This window comes from Echinococcus granulosus (assembly GCF_000524195.1).
Source record: "Echinococcus granulosus chromosome Unknown EG_S00002, whole genome shotgun sequence".
NCBI lineage: Eukaryota > Metazoa > Platyhelminthes > Cestoda > Cyclophyllidea > Taeniidae > Echinococcus > Echinococcus granulosus.
The window spans coordinates 1,015,194-1,037,041 of record NW_020170382.1 but is presented as its reverse complement, the minus strand read 5'-3'; the positions used below and the strand labels follow the sequence as shown (position 1 = coordinate 1,037,041).

Genomic DNA, 21,848 nt, shown 5'->3' with positions numbered 1-21,848 from the left:
TATTGGAAATTGGTGCTTCTAAGGATCTTGTGTTTCAAATGTGAGCCTTACATCAGAAGAACCGATTAACAAGAGGATTAAATAAGAAATTTTACTATTTTTCAGCATCACCGTGGGCACCTGTTATGATCCGAGCATTCCAGCAGCGCAGCAGTCCCTCAATGGAGCCCTTGCGGGAATGACCCTCCTTCTTGGTCGCAACGAAGATCAGAGTGTCTCTCGGTGTCTCGCGGAATGTGGAGAAACTCTTCTCATTCCAAGGGCTAGCAGGGTGAGTGTTCTCTCTCTCCTCTTTCTCCAGTTGCTTCCTCGTCTTCCAAAATGCAGCATAGACCAAAAGTTACCGATAGCTGTTGATTTAACGATGTGTGGATTTCCACTATCATCGAGTAAAAATACTCACCTTATAGACCTCGTTTACGAACATAATCCCGCCCTGAGTGTAGTCATGGTAGCTTTTTCCAGAACTTCAGCTTTGCCTGGGTAAAGGATAGCTTTTAATTATGGAAGAAGCTGTTTGGTGGAGACAGTCTACTGGTTTGAGCAATCAATCACATTGTAGACTGCCAACGTCAAATGTCGCGTTCATGCGTTCTGTATCACCGCTAAGTGTATTCCATTGTCTTTGGATCTTCCTGACCAGCTTCAAGCCTCATTGGTCGCCAATGTTTTTGTGTCAACGTCATCGTTGATTTTCGTTGTTTACATTCTTCATCTTAACAATAACGACTGAACCGGAAATTAATGTAGGATTTTTACACCAGAATCGTCAAAATTAGTGAGAATTTCGTAGAATGTGAAAGTGGGTATTTCAAAATGGGCAGTTCCTACTAATGCCTATAATTTTAAGGATTTTTAGAATTCTGGATTTGCGGAGGGTCGCTTCCTGAGTTGGTGGGTTTCTCATTATAAAGAATTCATTTTTAATTCTTCTCAATGACCATTTGAGCAGCACTTTTAGGGTTAGTACGGACCCGAAAAACCACAACTTCGGCAGTCGATTAAGGTGGATAGGAAATAGGGACCCTGATTTGCGAGGCACTTGTAACTCCACAAGCTCTAGGTCCATCTTATACACTATAAAGATACTCGCTCCCCTATTCTTTAACTAAGTTTTTCCACTTATATTTTTCAAGTCTACTTGAGGATGCTTTTTTATTTACCTGACAGTCAGGCATCCGCACAGCGCTGCATAAATCATTTAACAGCTTTCACCCTTTCTGCTCTTCATTGCCAGACAAGGTGAGCCGAAAATTCACCTTTGGGGTGGCTCGTGCCAGCTTCGCCAAAACAAGACGCCGCAATTGCCTCAGACCTCCTAAATCACAGTCATTCGTACGTAGGCAGTTGATACGTCAGCCATCGGCACAGAAAGTTTAATTGGCTGGCAGGAGGGTCATCGCCGAACTGACCTTCTGGCTCACTCAAATAAAATATTCCCTTTCCACTTTTTTTCAAGTGGTCACCAACTAGATTAATGGGAAGAAACGAGGAAATGACTATTAAGCTAGTTTCGACCAAAGAAGGCTTGCTTGGCCTTTTAATGCTTCTTTGGGGATTTGGACCCTTTGATGTGAGTGAATGAAGGGATATTTTGCAATGAAAATGCGGTCCCTCGAGGCAGTATTTGACCGCGGAACTATTTTCTATCATGTAACTGTAAAAGAAACGTTGGAAAATATCAGAACGGCCATTTTTGAATTCTTTAAAATGTCAAATATGGGGTCTCGTGGACATGCACAATGCCTATTCCACCAAGAATTCAGAATTGTTTAAAAGTTCATGTCACAGGCACTTGTCACTTGATCACCAAACTCATACAATAAATTCAAATGTCTACCTCGTAATTGTGTATTTACTTCAGGATTCCGAGTGGAATCGTTGATAAGTCATTTTATCTTGGTAATGCAACTTAAGAGTTTTGCATCACATGATGGTAACAGGAACCCCGAGGTCACTTTTAGATCGATCTAAGTTCTTTTTAAGCAAAGAAATCATTCATACTCTTCTCATTTACCTGTAACACTTCAAAACAATGAATATGGCTTATTCCTAAAGAAAGAACTTCCCATTTTAGAAAGATGTGAAGTTGTTTTAAGGAACCAGCATTCAAGTAACCGTCAAGATTTTGCATTTGGGTGCACTGGTATTATTTTTTTCCAGTACAATGGATTCGCATTGCAGGATATCTTTTTTATCAGTAAAAATAGGGCATTTGACCACTTCTGGATACCAAAACTTGCCACAGAGGTAGTATTTGAATTAGCAGAACGAGAAAAGGTCAGAAACGTTGATCCTTGAACTTACCGGTGGTGCAAACCACTTATTTCACCTTTAATGACCTAACACAATCATTAGTGTTATCTGATGGAAGAAATTAACCTTTCTAAGGCTTTTAGAGGTCACTGTGTCATTTCAGCTGTCCTAACCCTATAGGGTCTTATAACATGACCTCTTCATAGGCGGTTCTGGGATTGCATTCAGAAAGAGAGCTGCTACCTCAACATTATCACAACCTTGGTAAATTTTAAAATGGTACCACAAATTTTAAGTCTAATGCACGAATGCGATCAAGTAAAATTCTATTTAAGATGGTTGGCGGCAAAAATGGTGGAATTGATGTCATTTAAGAACCAAAAAATCTTGAATTGTCATCATAATGCCTTGAGACTCCTCTAAAGCCGAAAGAAGCCAATCCTCGGGCAGAATATGTTTTGTATTGGGCTACCGACACGGTCTAAAGGCCAGGCCGCCCTATGCCTTTCTTCCCTCACGCTGATGTTTATCACCCAGCAGTAGAAAACGGGATAGTTATCGTTTAGGAGGGGTTCACTTTTCGCTGCTACCAATGTAACACTCTGAGACTTTCCTGAAGGCGAAAGAGGACATAATACCTGGGCAGAATATGTGCTTTTAACATACAGAAGCGATTGGGGCTACCAGCATGACCCAGAGGCCAGGACGCCTGGTGAAAGTACAGTGGCGGAGCCCCTATTTTGCCCTTTACTAAAATGGAGAGTTAAGCAAACAACTAACCTATTCCAGTCATATCATTTCTTCATTTCATCAATTACTAGTTCTTTTCGTAGGACTAATTCCTATGTGTACTGGTAAACTACTGTCAATGTAGTTTTTCATACTTTTCAGTTAAATTCACTCGATTTCCGCACTATGATTTTACTCATCCACCTAATTTAAGCTCTAAGTGGTTTCTCACCCGAGTAATTAAAAGATGACTCTGTAAAAATTGAAATGGTATGTCATCACTGGACTAGTCTAGCAGTAGGTGAATTGAGTCATTAGTCTAACGGGAAACATTCCCTCTGGAAGAATGGTGGCTTACCACTCATCAATTAGCAAAGGTGCCTTCTTTCTTGTCCACCTACAGCTCATCACAGACGATGTGAACGTCCTTCTCAACAATGACAACATCGTGATTGAGTCTGTGACCATTGCGGAGGCAGCCGAGCTAATAAGCAACATCGCCTACGTGAAGCCGCGGTCCACTGACACTCAACTCACTTTTGGGCCGTCTGGATCCAACACCCGTGCGATTGAGCTGGCCACCGTGTTCAGGTCAGCTTTCCTAACTTTTGGAAGAATTTGATGTTCTATGGAGGTTTTCTGAGTATAGTCATCATCCACAACTACTCACCTCACTTTCTTTTGACCACTAATAAAGTAAGCAGTGTTGCAAGTTGCTTCATTTGTGGCAAGACTTCCTACCCATCTTGTTTGAATCACACTTCATGCCATAATTTCATTAGCCCGGAGGTTTTCATGATTTGTAGTACCTCAATAGCCATCATCTTGCAGATTCCTTTTTTCATTTATCGGTCGATTTCTTGAAAGCGGGTATAGGTAGCTTCTAGAACTTCCTAGTATCAAGCATTTTACTTTCCAATTAAGTCAGCAATTAAGTTGCAGCTTAACGGAACGAAGTCCAGCATAGGAACTACAGTGCTCGTAAGCTCCATTCCCCATTTCTTTGTGAATACTTGTCGTTTTTATTATAATATGAGCTTTTGATCTTAGCACTTGTATTTTGGCAGCAAGTCTGTGAATGGGGGTTGACCTTGCACCATTCAGAGGCTTTGGGTCAGTTTCGAAGTAAAGGATTACTAAATTCAACCTTCTGATTTAATTACACTTAGTAGTAATTTGATTACTTATTTCCGCATTTACGAAGCAAGTGATTGGTTTGTTCTCCATGACTTCTACTTCTATCGACGAGAAGAGGATAAATTTTACTTGAATAATTGTGGAATGAGTTCATGAACTTCGGTATTCCCTTTCGTGGAATGGAACAATGGGGAAAGGGAGCTTCAGTCTTCTACGTTCAGCACAATGTAATGCATCAAAATATAAAGAAATCGTTCTCAACAGTAGTAGCAGGCGAAAGGGATTTTTTAACTTGACTCATTAAGGTGGTTCTTAACTAAAAGCCATCTATTTCTTGGACTGCTATGAGTAAACATCTGGTCTTGCTTTTCCCCCTTGTCAGCTCTACCTTGACCTCCGTTATCTAACATAATATAGTCATTCGCTGCTTGTGGCGGCACTAAATCTTTCAGTAATTTTAAGGTTTGCTGTGTCAGGGTAGAGGTCTGTGTGATGCTGTAGTGCCTCGAAACTTCCCTAAAAACGAAAGAAGACATAATACTTGGATAGCACATATGTCTTCAGCATACAGTAGGGCTTGAAAGCTACTGACATGTTCCAGGGGTCAACCCACCTGGCGAAGGTACAATGGTAGGACCTTCCAGTGGCTCCTTTACCAAAACCATGAGATAAATAAGCAATTAACATATTGCGCAACCCCTCCTCTTTTGATCACTATCCCTTGGTCAGCTTTCCTGCCGGCCATCACAATGTATTCAGTGCTGCACGAAAAACACCTACAAGTTAACCGCTTCAGTTATCAAATTGCCATGCAACTGAGGAGGTACCTAACCGCAATGTCACGGATCCCTTTTGGCAATTCTACTGGATCTAGAGTTTCAACCTGTATGGGATCTGGGTTCAAGGACGGGGAATGTGCTAGTCATTGCACATGTCCGTTGCTGGTCCTAGGAACAACGACCCAAAAGCAGAGTCAAATAACAGAGGGCAAGATTTAACATAGTTCTGTTGGGGTAGGGCTTCGTTGCGTCGAATTCTCCTTGCCACGTTGCTCTCACTTCAGAGCTGCCCAGCTATATCCATCTAGGTTCTATCTACTTAGTATTGAGGAGGAAAAGGAGGAAGTATCGGGAGCTTACGTATTTGATACGGTATTTAGCTCCGTGACGAAACTTTTCCAGATGATCTACGGTCGCAACTAGTATCGCCTCATTTGTTAATAGCTTTCCCACAGACCACGAAACCGGGGTATTTGCCGGGGGTAGACGTTATCTCCAGCCCTTCTGTTAGAAGTCGTCACCGACTCCCCCATCTGTGGCATATGCACTTCTGCCCCTCTAAGGGTTATCATCCAGCAGTGAAAATCGGGATTGATGTCCTTGGGACCGGATTCGCTTTCCGCCGCCACCAATGTAGCGCTCGGAGACTTTCATGAAGCCAAAAGAAGCCATAATATTCTGATAGAATATATATATGTGTGCGACATACAGAAGGGCTTGGAGGATGCTGTCATGGACCAGGGGCTAGTCCACCTGGTGAAGGTGCATTGGCGAAGCCATCCGAGTGACCCCTTTATCAAAACCGAGCATTAAACTAACAACCGGCGTAATGCAATACCATCAAAAGCAAGCGAAAGAAGTTAGCAGATAAAAGTGATTTTTAAAGTGACACAAAGTGCTTATTCCAGTTGATGGTAATTCCTCCAAACTTACAAAAGTCACGTAATTCGGCAGTGGAGAACACTAAGAACACTGTGGCATCTACAAATTTATAATGATACAGCGTGTGAAACGGTGGCTGGCTCCTTAATTTAACGGATGTTGAAAAGTAGCTTATCTGGTTTTTCCAAAAATCTGTTTTTTAAGTACTGTTGGATCGTGAAATTATCTTTTAAATCAAAGATTATTTGAAGAACTAAACGTCGTTTTAATCGAGTCAGACATAGCCATCCTTGACTGTGTTGAATGCTCGGCATTAGAGAGACTGAAATTGGCGCGTTTATTCAAGAGACAAATTGGTTCCTGGGGATGTAATGTAGCATTTGATGTCTTGCATCTATCCCTCGAAGTATCGACGGCCGGTATGGGCTGAGAACGAGGATTGTTCCGAGACCACCGTATTCCTGTCGGGTGGTCCGCAGACTGGTGCTTTCCAGCACCAGGATAAAATATTGCCCCTCCTTCGTCAACATCAAAGCAGTCCACATTCCTTGGCAAATAAACGAAATCAAGCATTTAATAGCCAAAAAGTTTTGCACAAGAGGTCATTAGCAATGTCATGACCAAAGTCACGCAAACATGCTATTTGTATCGTCAAAATGGTTTCCTAGGCCTCAGACTGCCCTTTTGCGAAAGAAAAGCACCGACTCATTAGCTAGCTTTGGAGATTATTTTAAATATGCGGATAAATGTTACATTTTACCCAGTTCCAAGAAAACTATTATACATCTTGGTAGGGACTTTAGTTAGATTGAAACTAGGTGGTAAACATAGTAAGACACTTCCTGGTAGTTGGGTAATTGTATTTCAATGGAGTTCAGTCTGACCCAACAAAAATAGGTTCGAGCACGACGAAATAAAATAACAGCACTTTTTTTGCAACAGGGTACGGCCAGTTCCAGTTTCGTAGCTGGGTGTGCTTCTTGTCACATCAAATTTCTGTCCTTTGTTTTTTTTGGTTTTTATTACAGGGACCAACTACTGTTGATTCTCCAAGCACGCATACAACGCTCTGCTTCCCTTGAATTTACTTCCATTTCAACTGAAGGGTCTCCATGCAGAATGGTGATGGCATTGTAGATAAAACTAGTGCTATTAAATTGTAAAATGGTGATTATTACCCAATGTACTTGTGAAGCCTGACGTCTTCTTACAAAAAATCTGGAAAGCCCTCGAGGGCCTACCTTTGTGTTTGACGTCCCCCATTACTTATTCACAGAGAATCTTCCCTTGTTGTGATAACAATTTGCAGAAATCTGCGTTCTCGAGTTAAAAAAGCATGTTAAGAAATGGGTTAGCTTATTTAAAACTTCCCAATCTTCTTCACCTTAGGCCATCAACCCTGACCATTGCGCTTTAAATGCCCATCCCTAACCGATTTTATCCATTAAAGTCTGCTGCATATAAAGGCTGCCGTCTATCTATATCTTAAAGCACCCTTTTTTTACGTGAAGCTAGGTTTGAATTATTATTTTATGGGTCTGGATCTTGGAAACGGTTGTGAAAGCCCCACCTTTCCACTGTAAAAAAACTGGTTTAGAAACTTGTCAATTCTGGTTTTCTGGTCTCCGTGGCATCAGCGAATTCTGCTTTCTTCATACCAATTCAAAAATTATGCAAATTATCCATTATTTATATGATTGGAAGTGGCGAAATCACATTCCGTCTAAAAAATTTTGCTGAAGCAGCTTAATTAACAAATTTTCCATTCTAATGCTGAAACAAGGATGATGAATTGTTTTTCCTCTTCTTCAGTGACAACTTGATGGAATGTTCTGTTCTTTTCTAGAGATTCAAATTAATTTGTTTTCCTTTTCGTTTTTCTATTTTTTTGCAAACACCTAGCAAATTACTTTCATCTATGTACAATCCCCACTCCTATGATGAATTTAATCATGCAACAATGTCTCCAGAATGTAACCCTTGCTCGCTTCCACAAAATTGACAAATCTACCTACTCCGTAATTTCTTCCTTGTAGATGCGGCGAGCGTCAACTGGCAAACATCAGCACTACCGTCATTCCCCTCACACTGGAGGACTCCCCAGTGGACAGCCCGATCTATGAGGCGGCGGTTCCTGGGCCTCTGGACTCCGCTTGGTTGCCCAAAAGTGAGATGATTGTACCACCACCCGTACCTGTATCCTCTAAACGGCAATCGTCCTCTGCTCTGGTGCTCGCCGTCCTTGGACAAGAGGTCGTCCGTGCAGACATCCCCGTACTGGAGCCCGGAATCGTCATGTTCCCTGGATTGGAATTCACCTTCACCAATGTGCCGTGTAAGCTTGGCTTCTCTTGTGTCAATCTCGACTCACTAATCTTATCTCATCAGGTACCCAGCCCTGTACATTCTAAGCTACTCACTCCGACTTCTAAATCTTTGCAAACTTTTAAGTCTTTGGAAAATATACAACAATTAAAAATAGAAGTTCATGCAATCACACTGAAATCTAAGCTACAGTGACCAAGCTTAAACTTCATCTGCATTCTCTGAAGTGTGCTTTTTTGCCTGACATTGGTTTCTTATCCTTTGAGACTGAAAGAAGTATTTTTAAAAAGTCTAGGTACGATTCATTTGTAAAACATTGTAAATAACGGAACTATCAGTTGCATCATGCGTAATCTCAGACTTCAAGTTAGTCATCTTCATTTTCAAGTATCCGGCAGGATATAACAGCGAGTGATAATCATTAAAGGTGACTTAAAATTCATCCCTGGCTTCTTTTGTAAGAATCGGGTTTCTTGACCGTCGGAAGAGAAAGCAATTTTCTTTTAGTAGACTAAATATACCTCATTCTAAGTGGATTATCGTTTAAATGACAAAGGATTGCTTTGGCTGTGATTTTAGACATTGCGCCTATCATCTTGATCTTTGGACCAACAAGCCAAGAAACGGGTGATCGACATGTTGAAACTTGGTCTGAATTATCTGAAATGGAATTTTATGTGTGAATCAGTTCTACTATCCATTGAAATGGGAATATGCTTTGTTTTGAAAGAATTTTCAATAGTGCAACAACTTCTGTGCGCAACCGCAGTTCTTAAGTTCATATGCATGGCATGTTTGAATCCATCCAGGAAATAGAATATGGAAGGACTATCTTGCGACTTTGAATAATCAGTTTGGAATTAAACCACCTACCATCACGTTGGAACTTCATCTTAATTAATTGATGCAGTTTATTTATGCATGATACCGATTCCTTGAATGCGTAGAAAGTGGGACTGTCGGCTTTTTGAACGCTATCCTCAAATATTGTGCTGTTCATCCTGGCACCCAAATATTTGTGTGGTCGAAATGGAATTAAAGTCACAACCAGGACATTGGATTTCCATCTCGAATTTTGAAATGAGTTTGCTGCGAGGGCACCTATTTTCCTACCCTTCCCATCAGATTGTAGTAAATGCACCCCGTGTTTGTAGAAAGTTACAATGAAGGAGTAAAAGCTCTGATGCGACGGAAAGGACCTTTGCTGATGCATCATTCGAGCGGCTTTTGTCACGTACTACTCACGCATTACACGAGAAAATCAGGTTGGGCTCAACTAAGCCTTCGACACTCACTTTATAGGCGTTTTAGTAATGAATTCTTCGGAAAATTTTTAAAAGGCATTCATTTTACCGTGCAAAATCGCAAGTAGTGAGCTGTAACCAATGAAGATGTGAAGAACAAGCTCATTTTTAAATTCCAGCAGTAGTGATCCCATAACCGCTTAAACCTGCTTCTCCATCATATTCACACTGCGATGGTGGAGGCGCGATCGTTCCGTACTGGTATCAGACACTGCCGTCATCATCTCTCCTCTCACTTTCAAAGTAAAGGGCTTATGTTCAGACGATGGAATTGGGTGGTTTGTTGCACACAATGCGTCAAAACAGATCGCGTCCTGGTGTTTTTTTAATAATTTCCTACTATAATAGTGCTGGTAGTTGACCTTTAGAAGCTAGGTGTTACTTTCGTCTTCACACAAGTGTCTTTCCAGAGCTTTTTCCACCACCCACAGTTGCTCTTACAAATCAGAAAAGACGATATCTGAGGCGCTTAGATTCGTAAACTTTACTTTTAATCTACCGTAATAAGCTTCACTTGATTGTATAGACTTTTTTGCACATGAATTCCTTTTTGTTTTAAGCCCACCTTTTTGCAAAAAAAATTACATATTTTACTCTCTTATGGCGGTTTAAAAGAGATCTTATTTGTGGCTCACTACTGCTGTTTATGAACGCTGAAATCAGTCGAATGGCTGGCGACCAAAATGGCATGGAACGAGCATTCAATCAACAGTCGTGCTTGCAAATCTAATTGAGCGTGTTTATGTGTGTGTATGCGTGTGTGTGTGTGTGAAAATTTGTTCTCCTTCCTTCACATCACCCTTCTTACCAACTCTCTGCGCTTGGCATTCATGCGCACTCACTGTGAAAAATTAGCGATGTTATATACATTCAAGAACAGGTTTCATTCAAACTCCTTTGTAGGGTCATTTTGTTTCTCGCCCAGAAATGCTGATGCGGTAGCGTTGGCGCTTTATCAAATTCATGATTTAAAAATGAGACACGCGCCATCCTTTTGTAGGAGCGGTTGCGGTTGAATTAATTATCTTACATTCCAACTCAATCTTACAAGTGCTAACATAATCAAGTCAGCACTAGGCCTCCACCGACCCGATTCATTTTTGGGAGGGCTTTATGAGAACATACAAATTATTATCTACCTTCTCCTCCACATTGGTAGGCGTTTGTACATAAAAATCATGCATACACTCCTAAGAAGCTCCTTTTTCCTCCGTTCTGTCTGCAGACAGCTACTAATCCAACAGTAGTCGGAATTTTTTACTCCTTGTCTGGTGTTAGAAATCTGATGTACCTACATTAAAAAGTTAGTGGGACCGTTTCGGTGTGATTGGAGTCTTTTTTGGCGCTGATTAGGTGCCATCTTTTTCAATCCTTTCAACTAATTCCTCTTCCGTCGCGTCTACAAAGCCTGAAGATAATGATTAACAAGCAGGACCTTACTGAGGAACCTGTTTCTTTGAATTTCCACTTGGAGCCAAATTCACCTTCCTCTGGTAATTTATATGCAAATTAATACGATTTACCTACACAAAAGCGCATCATTGATGTTATAAAGCCTCCGAAAAGTTCTATCTCCATCTCTGGTAGAGCTCGGGTGTAAAACTCCCTGATTTTTCGAAGATTTATGCGAGCTATTAATAATTCCAGCCCACTCCGACAGAGCTCTTTTCGATTTATGAGCGCAAAGAGAATTTTTTACTTTAGGTCTTTAATGTCTACGTAAGACTATTTTTCCTGTCACTCATCTAGGCACATGTGCATCAATTCAACGACAAAGATTCTTACACCTTTTTTTTGAAAATGTGATCGGTAGATATGGTAAAATGACCGTTCATTTTAGAGCACCTAAGTGGACTTTCGTTTCCTCTGATTGCCATTTCACCGAATAATTACTGAAGCGCCTTAAGCTAAAATAGTCAAAAGAACAAGTGGAAATTAGATTCTGGCTCTCACTTTTGGAGGTATTCACATCGCAGGTGTGGGTTAGCACACACAGACGCACTCCAGCAATCACACGACTTATGTAAATCATCCTCTTTTACAAAGTATCCATTCCCTTGGATATTGAGAGGTAAAACCTCCTCTTCTGTGTTCGTGTTATCCACTCTTGGGGCAATTTTTTCTCCATATAGAGAAGTCTTTGGAAAAAAGGTATGAGCATAACAAAGCCAAGTAAAATTGTTCCTTCCAGAAATCGAGTTGCTTTGCTATTCATCATTCGCCTTCGCTGGGGTAGTCACAATTGTAAGAAACTGTGAGGTTCCCCTTGCAATCTACCTGGCCTTTTAAATTTAGTCCTAATATCTTTGGTCCCAAAATAATCGAAAGTAGTAAGTGTCGTTCATTATCATCGAATACTTATGTAGCGCCTCCAGGCTTCCTGAAGGCAAAAGAAGATATACGTACATTCGACATGCAGAAGGACTGAAGGTCTACTGGCATGGCCTGAAGGCCAGTTACCCGGTGACGGTGGGCCCTTTACCAAGACTAAGTGTTAAACAAACAATTAAAGTATTTCACTTAAACACAAGTCTGCTTCCCATATGCTTATGCAGATTTTCCCCTCAACCATAGTAATTTTCGCAAGGTTTCTTATTTTAGCGATGCAACCGCACCATCAAACACAGTCCCCATGGTAGCCAGTAAAGAAAACTTTAGAGTCAGATTAGAAATTAGCCTGCCATATTAATCTATGTCAATTCTCAGTTTGGCTGCAAAGCATATTCCTGACAAGGTGTAATGCTGGGGCAGGCCAGATTATAAGGCCTTTTTCTCATTTCCAAAGGAGTCTGGTATCCGTATGCGAGCAGCCTCCAAGGTTATGTCTGAAGTCAAATGAATACAATAATTTTGATGACACTAGTCCGTTCAATTTAAGCGATAAGATTCATCTGGTTTATCAGTTTCTTCACCTTGCTAGTTTCTTTCAAACGATCCGCTATTGTTGGAGCAGTACGGTATTCTCGTAAATGACCAAATCGTTTACGAGAACATTACCATCCTCGCGAGCCAGGACTTTACATGGCGTTTTGAGTTTTTATAGTAATAAGTGCGTCTGTGTTTGTTCTGTGCCTTTCAGCTCAAATGAAAAGTGTGGTGCGCTCTGCCTCCATGTTCATTCTCGACCAGTGTCTCGTTCTCCCTGTCAATGGTAGTGGTCTCAACTTCAACGACGGTGAGCGTATCGTATGGCCGGCAGGTCGGGCCTTCGAGATCGGCGTCTCCGTGGAACCCACGCAAATGGGCGTCCTGATGAAGGGTCATCAGACGGCCAGTCAGTACGCCAGCTTGCTCCACGGCTTCCGCTACTGGCCACCTATCGAGATAGAAAAACGGGCTGATGACAAAACTCTCGCTGCTGGTCTGCTGTTGGAGAGAAAATTCCAACTTATCTGCTCCTACAATGATGCTGGACTCAACACGGATCCCTTCACTGTTCAGGTAGAATTGATCTTGTATTTTGAATAGGGATTTTTTCTTGTGTGTATGATTTATGTCAGCATTCGTGTGTGTTGAATGAATTAAGCTTCGTGTGTATTCAGCTTCGCAAATGTCAGCCAGTTTAGCAGTTCCGTTGCAAAGATTTGGTAGAAAAACGTCCTTTTCCTTCAAAAAAAGCAGAAAAATTAGTTGAAAGGAATTCAGAGAAATGCATTTAACCTAGTATATACACATATCCTTTGTTTCTCAAACTGTGGATCAAAAAGTGTCCCAATGAAAAATCAGGGCTGTTGATCCTTATACTACTTATTATCCTACAACGTGTTATCCTCATGATCGAACGAAAGAAGAGGAAACACGGCTTGCATTAGTCTTAATTTCGTCTTTAGGCTGGATAATTGAAATTGTGACAACTGGAAACTATTTCAATTCCATGTGAACACATTTCGTTTAATAAATTTCTATAGATCCTTTTGAGCTCTCCGATAATCGCACAGGAGGTCCAAGCAGGCAGCAATGTGATCTACTCGGACAACTCTCGCAATAATCTGGATGAATCAGGGCCTGCAGAGGAGGAATACATTGATGAAGACGACGATGATGAGGAAGATAACTACGATGATGACTACGACATGTCTGCCGATTATCCCGCCGGGGCTGGGGCTGCCCAGTGGCCTTCTGTTGCTCGTATGTTTTGAGTTTTTTGCCATCAGCTTTTTACAAGGCATCACCGGATTTTCAGAGGGCTTATTACATACCTTGTAGGCACCTACAAAAGACTGGACCCATCGCCCCAATACCGATCTTCCATGGGCGGCGCTCAATTTGCACACTCCAACAAGGAGGTCCGACCAGGTGATTCCCTCTCCCTGCATCAAAGGGGCACTTCCCAGGTTCGTCGGGTTGAAAGTCTTTCTAGACCATTTCCCACCGACTTGTCTGTTGACCTTTAAGCTAGAGTAACTAGGGTTGAAAATTAAAACTAAGTGGGAGCGTTGCCATTTCACCATGATTTGAATGATTAGCCCGGCTGAGAGAAATCTGTGGAGGATGAGACCGTGTGACCTAACGGAGTACCAGAAAATTTAAATCCATGCTAATGTACGGGTTGTGAGGATATTGCTTTATCACTGGCAGCAAGTTTGCGAGTATGTCACCAAACTTTCCTTCGAATTCCTTAATTTCTTGATGTACTGCTTTGGCACATATTGGAGCACTTTTGTCAGTTCGATCAAACCCCTAACTACGCATTTGAAGGACCGATAAAATTAGCTCCCCATTTAACCTTTAATTTTATGGCAATACTTCACATCTAGGCCTTGTGCTACATGCTAATTACGAGCTTTTACATACTTCCGTCATTTTCGGTTGGATGTAATCTTTCTCCACTTATTTATGCATAGCTCCAAGCATACTGTAATGGTGCATTTACCATTTTAAGAGAATAAATTTATGTTTACCTGTGTCACACATTTTCCTCACTATTTCGGTTGTGTTTTAAAATCTCGACAAAATGCAGTGGCCGCTCGCTTTGCGCCCCTCGGTACCTGCTGATTAGGGAGACGATCTTAACCCTTCCTTTCACGCATGACATGGGGTAGATTGAATGCAGTGATTGCTGCTGACATATTTACCTCCTCCAGCAGACAAGGTTACAGTCATGAGCTACTCAAGCATGGACTGCTTCACGAGGGCTTTGATTTTGCTATCCCAACTTGCAGGGGTAGTCATAGATTGGAATATCCCAACCAGGAGTTTTACGTGTCTGAAGGTGACGTTGACACTGCAGTTTCTGAGTTGCGGTTCCTTTTTCTACTGGCATAATAGAACCAAGTTTTCCTCTTACGAGGGAGTGTTATTTTACCTCTCGAACACATTTACCTTCACTCGCTTTTGTTTGTTGTCACAGTTGAACGGTCTTGTCTGAGGGCAGTGCTTGTAGTGAAGCCTGATGCTTCTTTCCGCAGTAATTTAAAACAGTCTTTTGCTAAGTATTTTCAGGTCTTTTTTGGGGATGAATCGTTTACCACCTCGTAGATTTATGGGTTTTGGTAGGATGTTTTGATTGACGCTCAGCGATCGTTTCTATTTTTGGGGTCACTCTTGCGATGGGGTTGCACACTTAAAGTTGCGAAGATGCCAACCTTTAGGCCTAGTATTCTCTCAGTAACGGGAAAGCAGTCGAGTAAACACAAACATCGTCCGTTGCAGTTCAAAAAGATTTCTCCTCCAAAAGTTTTTATTTGGCAATAACTTGGATTGCCTTTGCGATTCGACAGTGAATCACAGGGAGATTAAAAATATACAAGTGCCCTTTTCTTCAGTATAGAAAGTCCGTCTCTAAATATAAAATCCGTACATTATTGGTGTCGTGCGGTTACATGTTGTTTTGGTAGCAGACAGGATACAAATTCGTATGTGATGGCAAAAGATGGTTGGTTTCAATCGCTAGTTCAAGTAATATTTGATCGTGGTTGACATTTTCTTCTCGATGGGAATTATAAAAGCCTTGGATCATAGGTGCAGATTGCTTACCATGACTAATGGTTGAGACAATGAAAATGGTGTATATTTTGCCCGTTGGGTTAGATCCAAAGCCTCCGCATAGAAACAATACCCTTTCTGAGGGATTCATTCTCGAAATAGCTTGCATGCGCAATGCTTGAATGCTTTTCATTTCCTTCACTGTCCATCGTGAATCAAATATTCTTCACTTCAAAAATACTTTTTTAACCTTCTTGCAAGTTGAGGATGAAAACGCTGCAATGAAAATTGAATGTATGTGTCAGGTCCAGAGCAAACTTGTTGAACCCATGATGTAAAGTAAAAGACCAATCTCTTCTCTTCCTATGGTCTAACCAGAAGACTAAGAACCCTGGCGTGAATAACGTGGGACTGGCGGTCGGCTTGGGTGTTGGCTGCCTTGCAATCATTGCCATTGTGGTCGCCTTCTTCGTCTCCAAGTCCAACAGTTTCCGTCGCGGTCAGCTGAGCTCCTTCCGACGCGGGGAGCGCAAATCTGTTGGACATTCCCAGTTCCGCCCTGAGACGCGACTCAATATCATTGAGAACCCTATTGAAAAACTAGAGGTAAGGCTGCTCATCTCAGTTCTTAATTTGTCATCCATGCTGGTGAAACAAATTTTTGTGTCCATTTACAGTGAATGTTTAGAGAACCCTTAAACGAATTCTAATTAGATTAAGTTTTTGATGGTTTAACCGGTTCTAGGTGTTAGCTGCTTTACCTCACCTTAGTTAATAAATATACTGCTTTACCCTGACCCCTTCTCCTCTAACCTCTGAAGAACCTGCAGAGATGACTGAGAAGCAGCTAAAGATACGGGTTTGCCAACCTGTAAAATAATCTCACGGTGCCACATCAGCTAAATATGGAGGTTGTTGAGTTGTTTTTTTAAAGAGGCCCATGAAATACAGAAATAATTTCCTCTGGTCAAGCAAATGATGGGAAAAAGTCGTCTCGATAATCTAAGGAAGAATGTTGAAACATGAGATTAGCAAAGAAATTGACGTAGTTCTATAAGGATTACAGTTAGGTAATGGCTAAAATCCTGACCTCTAAGAATGTAATGTCGCTAAAATCCATGAAGGTTAAGTGGCATCACAATATTTATCAATCGTTGTTGAAAAGTGGGTTTCTCAAAACAGCCGCAGCACGGAGAGACTTCTGAAGGCGAAACAGGACATAATACTAGGGCAGCACATGTATTGCCGGCGTACAGAAGGGCTGATGGACTGCTGCCTAGTCCGGAGGCCAGGCTGCTGGGTGGAGGTGCAATTGCGGAGCCCTAGGTGACCCGTTACCAAAACCAATGGTTAAATTATTAAATCATTACAAAACTTCAGTGCGCTGCACAGAGACGAAGGATTAGCTTAGAAAAAAAATTAGGCGTTTTGGTACTTTACCTTATTATTAACACCTGTTCGCAAAAGTATACTGGCAACCACTTTATAAAATGACTAGTTTCGTTAAACTCTTTGCCATTGTTCTAAATCAGAAACAAATAGATTCATTTAGACTGAATTATATTTTAAGTGAACGATTGTGCACTCAAAAACTCGTAGATAACCAATTTGTAATTACCACAAAAATTCACTTCACTTTTCCTTAAGAATAATTTCCATTCCCGATTCAACTGCTCCCTCTACTTCCCCACATTAATGTAAGAAGACTGAGAATGGAAGATGCATTTCACCGGGTCCTGCTGAGCAGATGCACAGAGGAGCTCGAAGTGGAGTGCAGGTTCTCGTGCGTGAGAGCGAGAGAGAGAACTTCCGGGGTCATGTGTGTGTGTGTAGATGGCATGACGATTGCAGATGGCACAATTTGATGCCTGTGCGTGTGATTCACGGGTTTACAACAACCTCTGTCTGTGCCTCTTCTACACACCCACATAATGTCGGGACGGGGGAAGGGGGTTATTGGTGTTGCATGCAGACACCCTTTTTCACTCTGAATCATCCCACTGTCGTGACTCATTCGGTCTCTGCCTTCTTGCGTCTCTGCCAAAATCAGCCACCTCACTATTTAACGGTCTTTTCATGATATACTGCAACTTCTACCAATCAAAATATCTTTCCCATCCACTGGGTAGAAAAATGCCCTCCTTCCAGCTCTAAAGTAGTTCTTGGCACTCTAGTGACCCAACCTTAACAAAATTGCTACTTTTAAAAATCGAGGCATGCGACAACACTTACCTTCACTGAGTGTTTGTGCTTCCCCTTTTTTGTATTATCTTTTGACTCTGTTTCTTGTGCTTGAAAGTATGCGACCTACCTCTGTTTTGCAAACATTCCAAATTCTGAAAAATATGGGTAGCGCCATAAATGGATAATAAGATTCGTGCTTTTGCAACTTCGTAACCCTAACACTTTTAAAAAGAATCTTCGTTATGAAAGCAAGTCGAGTCGTTTAAGGTTACCTTTCCAAACCTCTGTTGTTTTCGCAATATGTTTTTTTATCGTCTAGTCTTGGTACATTTTCACCTGTACGTAAAGATCCTTAGCAGTACCAATCACAGTCTTCACGACTGATCGTGTAGTCTGTAAATATGCACCTCTTGTTTACACCAAAAATAAATGCGGTTTTAAAGAATATTTCATGTTGTAGTGATACCATTTTATTTACGATGCGATACTGAACTTCCTTCAGGATGGTTCCTATTCTGGCACAATGTCACTAGTGTCAAGTCTACACAGCTATCAAGCTACCATCTCTGTGGCAAAATTCATTTAAGTTATGTTGTCAACATTGGCGAGGATTAAGCGGTGGCTGTAATACCCGGAGACTTCTCTGAAGACGAAATAAGCCATCATATTGGAACAGAATATGCATTGTCGACCTACATTAGGGCTTGGGGTTACTGGCATGGCCCGTATCCCAAGCAGCCCGGCGGAAGTACAGCAGCAGAGCCCCCAAATGGCCCATTACCCAAACCGTCTAATCCTCCTTGCTACTTCTACTCACTTCAATGCTGCTTAGCCATGTCTAAATGGGCTCTGCCCTGGACATTAGGCAGGTGGAGACGGTATCGCGTGTTTGCATAATTATTGTCCTCATGCAGGTACCGTAGGCAGCTCCGTAACTAACTTTTCTTGAAGATGGTTCACGGCTACGGCTAGTATCACTTCAGTTGTTAATAACTTCCCTGCAGACCACGGGACTGGGGTAGTTTCCAAGGGTATACGTCGTTTTAAATCTATTAGGGGCCGTCATATTTTCTTATCCGCAGTGTGTGCACCTCGTGCGTCATACTACGGCTCATCACTCAGCAGTAGAAAATAGAATAGTTATCCTTTAGGATAGGGTTCGCTTAATACTGTCACTAATTTAGAACCCCGGGACTTCTTTGGAGACGAAAGCAGACACAGTACTCGATGAGAATATGTACTGTTGACGTACAGAAGGGCTTGAGGGCTAATGACATGGCCCGGAGACAAGGGTCTCCAGTGTACGTACAACGGTGGAGTCCCCAAGTGATCCATTGCCAAAACCGAGAGTTAGACGAACAAATAAAGTATTGCAATGGCTTCATGTAGATGTTTCTATTCTTTAAACTTTTTAGTTCCATCTTTTGCAAGGCAGCAGTATCCTGTCAATAGCAGCTTCCCTTTTACACTTTTCTATCATCAGTTTAAAGCGAAATTTCAGTGCACAATTTTTTATTTTATAGATTATTAAATGTGTATTAACCTTCTTATCTGTTTCTTTGTTAGTACCCCACCTGCAGCTTTAAGCATATATCCCTCGAGTTTTTACTGAAAGCGTTGTGAAGGGCACCAGCGTGCAAAAGCCCAGAAGCCGAGTCCAAGGAGACCGAATATCCTTGCAGCAAAATATTAACATTTTATTATGGATGTAATCTGAGCAAATCCTTGTCACTTCTTTCAGGGTGGAAGATTAAGCTGGCAGCCACCGGTAGCGACACCTGCGCCTGTTCTCTCAGAAGAACTTCCAGGCGTACATGCGGTCTATGGAGCTCGGGATGAGCAATTTGATGCCGAGACACGATCCTTTAATGGCCTCTTCGAGGAGGATGAGGACGATGCCGGTGCCACTGAAGAGGAAGCTGCAGCGGCTGCCCTCGAAGAAGTTGACGATTTCGACGAAAGTGAAGCCGTGATGTCACAGCACTTGGACAGGGCTCCTGGTGATGTGCGAGAGGTGGAAGGCGAGGAGGAGGGTTTGAGTGACCCCGATGATGATGAAGACACCTCCTTCAGCGTGGGTCCCAATCATCTGAACTTTGTCACACTACCTGGACCTCGTCGAGGCTTCAATGCCGATGTCTAAGACGACACTTTGATAGTTCATTGGACGGCTCTCGTACACACGCACACCTCACTGCTGTTGCATGCTTATCAGCCACACAAAAAACACTCACTGTTATGTTATTTTAGCCCCTCATTTTTTCGTGATTCGTATATCCTCCCCTTCCGACTACTACCACTACTACTTGTTGATCGCATCACTGACGCTCTATCCTCTTGGCCACTTTATCCGCCCTCATTTCGTTTGTGTTGAGACCGTTTACTCACCCACGCGGATGGATCGACTTTGTGGACTGACACTCTCGTATTGTATGCACACTTTGACATTGCTAATATCATTTTTAATTTCATAATAAGCCTATAGCACATAAGGCTGCTTTTATTTCCCCAAAAGTCCATTCCTTGCTACATCTCTTGCCACCCAGTATATGGTTACAGTTGTGCTTGATAAAAGTGGCCATCTTAGGAATTTCTTAAATTTCCTTAGCGCAAGATAAATTTAGGCCGATTTTTGGCGTGTATTTTTGCAGCCGATTTTGTGAACAGGACCTATTTAGATAGAGGCCGGTTTTAACAACCTAATGTTGTAATTAAGTGGTCAATCGCTTTTAAGTTGTTCTAAAAACTATTGTCAAAATAGGCAAACAGTAACTTTGACAATGACCTTCCTCTTTTTTTCACAATCATTTCGAAATATCATATCCCGATTCTGATCCTAATTCCATTCTGCGAGTTATATCATCCCACTTTAGATTGCATTGATATCTGTGCTGCAGTTGTTCACTTGTTCAGACATCTGCTCTAATGGGTTATTGCCACTAAAATTCAAGTCCCCCGGCTATTTCGTCTTTGGAAATAACCCGGATAGTATATCAACGACTAACTGGAGTGGTCTACAGTTAATTTTGTAAAAATAACTCTAAAATTGCTACACATTGCTACAGTACTCTTGGTTACGCCACAACAATTCCCTAAAGCCGAATGAAGACATACTACTCGGGCAAAATATTCAATACCGACGTTGAGAAGGACTGGGGACTACTGGTATGGTCCGAAGGCAAAACCGTCCAGCGAAGACGCAAATGCGGAGCCTTAAGTGCCTACAAAACCGAAACGGAGAGTTAAACAAATAAGCAAAGTGTTACAATAGCTTCGGCATTGAGGACTGACGCAGAATATAACCAATCATGAGATATTGCTTGAAGACCTACCACTGGGAACAGGTCTGGTGAATTCCCAAGATTTAAAAATTTACATTGGTTTAGCTTATATTTTTGGTACTAGGTGTCAGTCGATGACGTTGCGCATTAAATGATGAATCCATCAGAAATGGCAATTTTCGTGCATTTGGCAGCATATCCGTGCGAATCTCTTCGGGATGAACTGAACCCTGGTTTGGGTTGCATTAAGGTCTATCGAAGTATGCATTTTTTGACCTCAGCTTAAACAGTACATCCAGCAAATGTTTTAATCAAGCTTAATCTAATTTACCCAATGAAATAAATGTGCAATTCTTATTCATTTTCGTTATGTGGAACAACTATTTCGAAGCTTGCATTCAATCACTTAGCTATCTCCTCTACCGAAAAAATGCTCTAATGTGTCCCGTCTAATTTTCTCCAATTACTTTCTGGATATTCTTAGGACTGTTTTGTGGTGGATCCGTGTATAATATTTGGAGGATCCTTCCAGGGGTGAAATTCTTGTGCTTATTCACCCTGAATAGGGTGATTACATAACAATCATCAGTGTAGATTATAGTATGAATGGTGCCATCAAATAGAAGTGGAATAGCAAACGAGTGCATATTACAGAGCAAACAAGGCTGGAAGCGGATTTATCGGGACCATGATGTAGGGCCTAAAAAGTGGTAGCATAGGTAGCGCGTACAGAGTTGTATGCCACCAGCTTGGAGGCAGAAATGCCGAGGACTGCAAAGTTCCGACTAGCCACGCATACAATAAAAGCGGGGAGAGCATACAGCCTACACAGACTTTTGGGTTATTTTACACTTCAGATGAAAAGCAGGATGTCTATGAAGAAACCAGTTTTACTTCATTTTCAACACTGGATGATATCAGTCGCAAACTGAGCTGTTAAATCAACACATCGCCTTTTACAACTTTAGAACACAAAAAGAATTCTTCACACCTAATAGTGGTGATACTTCAAACTTATTTGTGACCCACCTTCTATCGCTATTTCA

At 41.6% G+C, this 21,848-nt stretch overlaps 2 protein-coding genes across 2 annotated transcripts in view; one reads left to right on the top strand and one right to left on the bottom strand. All coding sequences in view use genetic code 11, as the record gives it.

The window, feature by feature from the left end:
• Window positions 1-19,664, top strand: part of EGR_00492 (Calsyntenin-1) — a gene marked incomplete at both ends in the record, with an annotated part of 39,224 nt that extends 19,560 nt beyond the window's left edge. The window contains 8 exons of the mRNA XM_024489741.1: window positions 106-271; window positions 3,389-3,576; window positions 7,820-8,118; window positions 12,492-12,853; window positions 13,321-13,540; window positions 13,619-13,746; window positions 15,716-15,943; window positions 19,263-19,664. Of these exons, the coding sequence (XP_024355738.1) occupies window positions 106-271; window positions 3,389-3,576; window positions 7,820-8,118; window positions 12,492-12,853; window positions 13,321-13,540; window positions 13,619-13,746; window positions 15,716-15,943; window positions 19,263-19,664 (1,993 nt within the window). The remainder of the gene's footprint in view (window positions 1-105; window positions 272-3,388; window positions 3,577-7,819; window positions 8,119-12,491; window positions 12,854-13,320; window positions 13,541-13,618; window positions 13,747-15,715; window positions 15,944-19,262) is intronic.
• Window positions 19,665-21,251: 1,587 nt separating this feature from the next.
• Window positions 21,252-21,848, bottom strand: part of EGR_00491 (hypothetical protein) — a gene marked incomplete at both ends in the record, with an annotated part of 2,330 nt that continues 1,733 nt past the window's right edge. Inside the window, one exon of the mRNA XM_024489740.1 lies at window positions 21,252-21,360. Coding sequence (XP_024355737.1) covers window positions 21,252-21,360 — 109 coding nt within the window. The remainder of the gene's footprint in view (window positions 21,361-21,848) is intronic.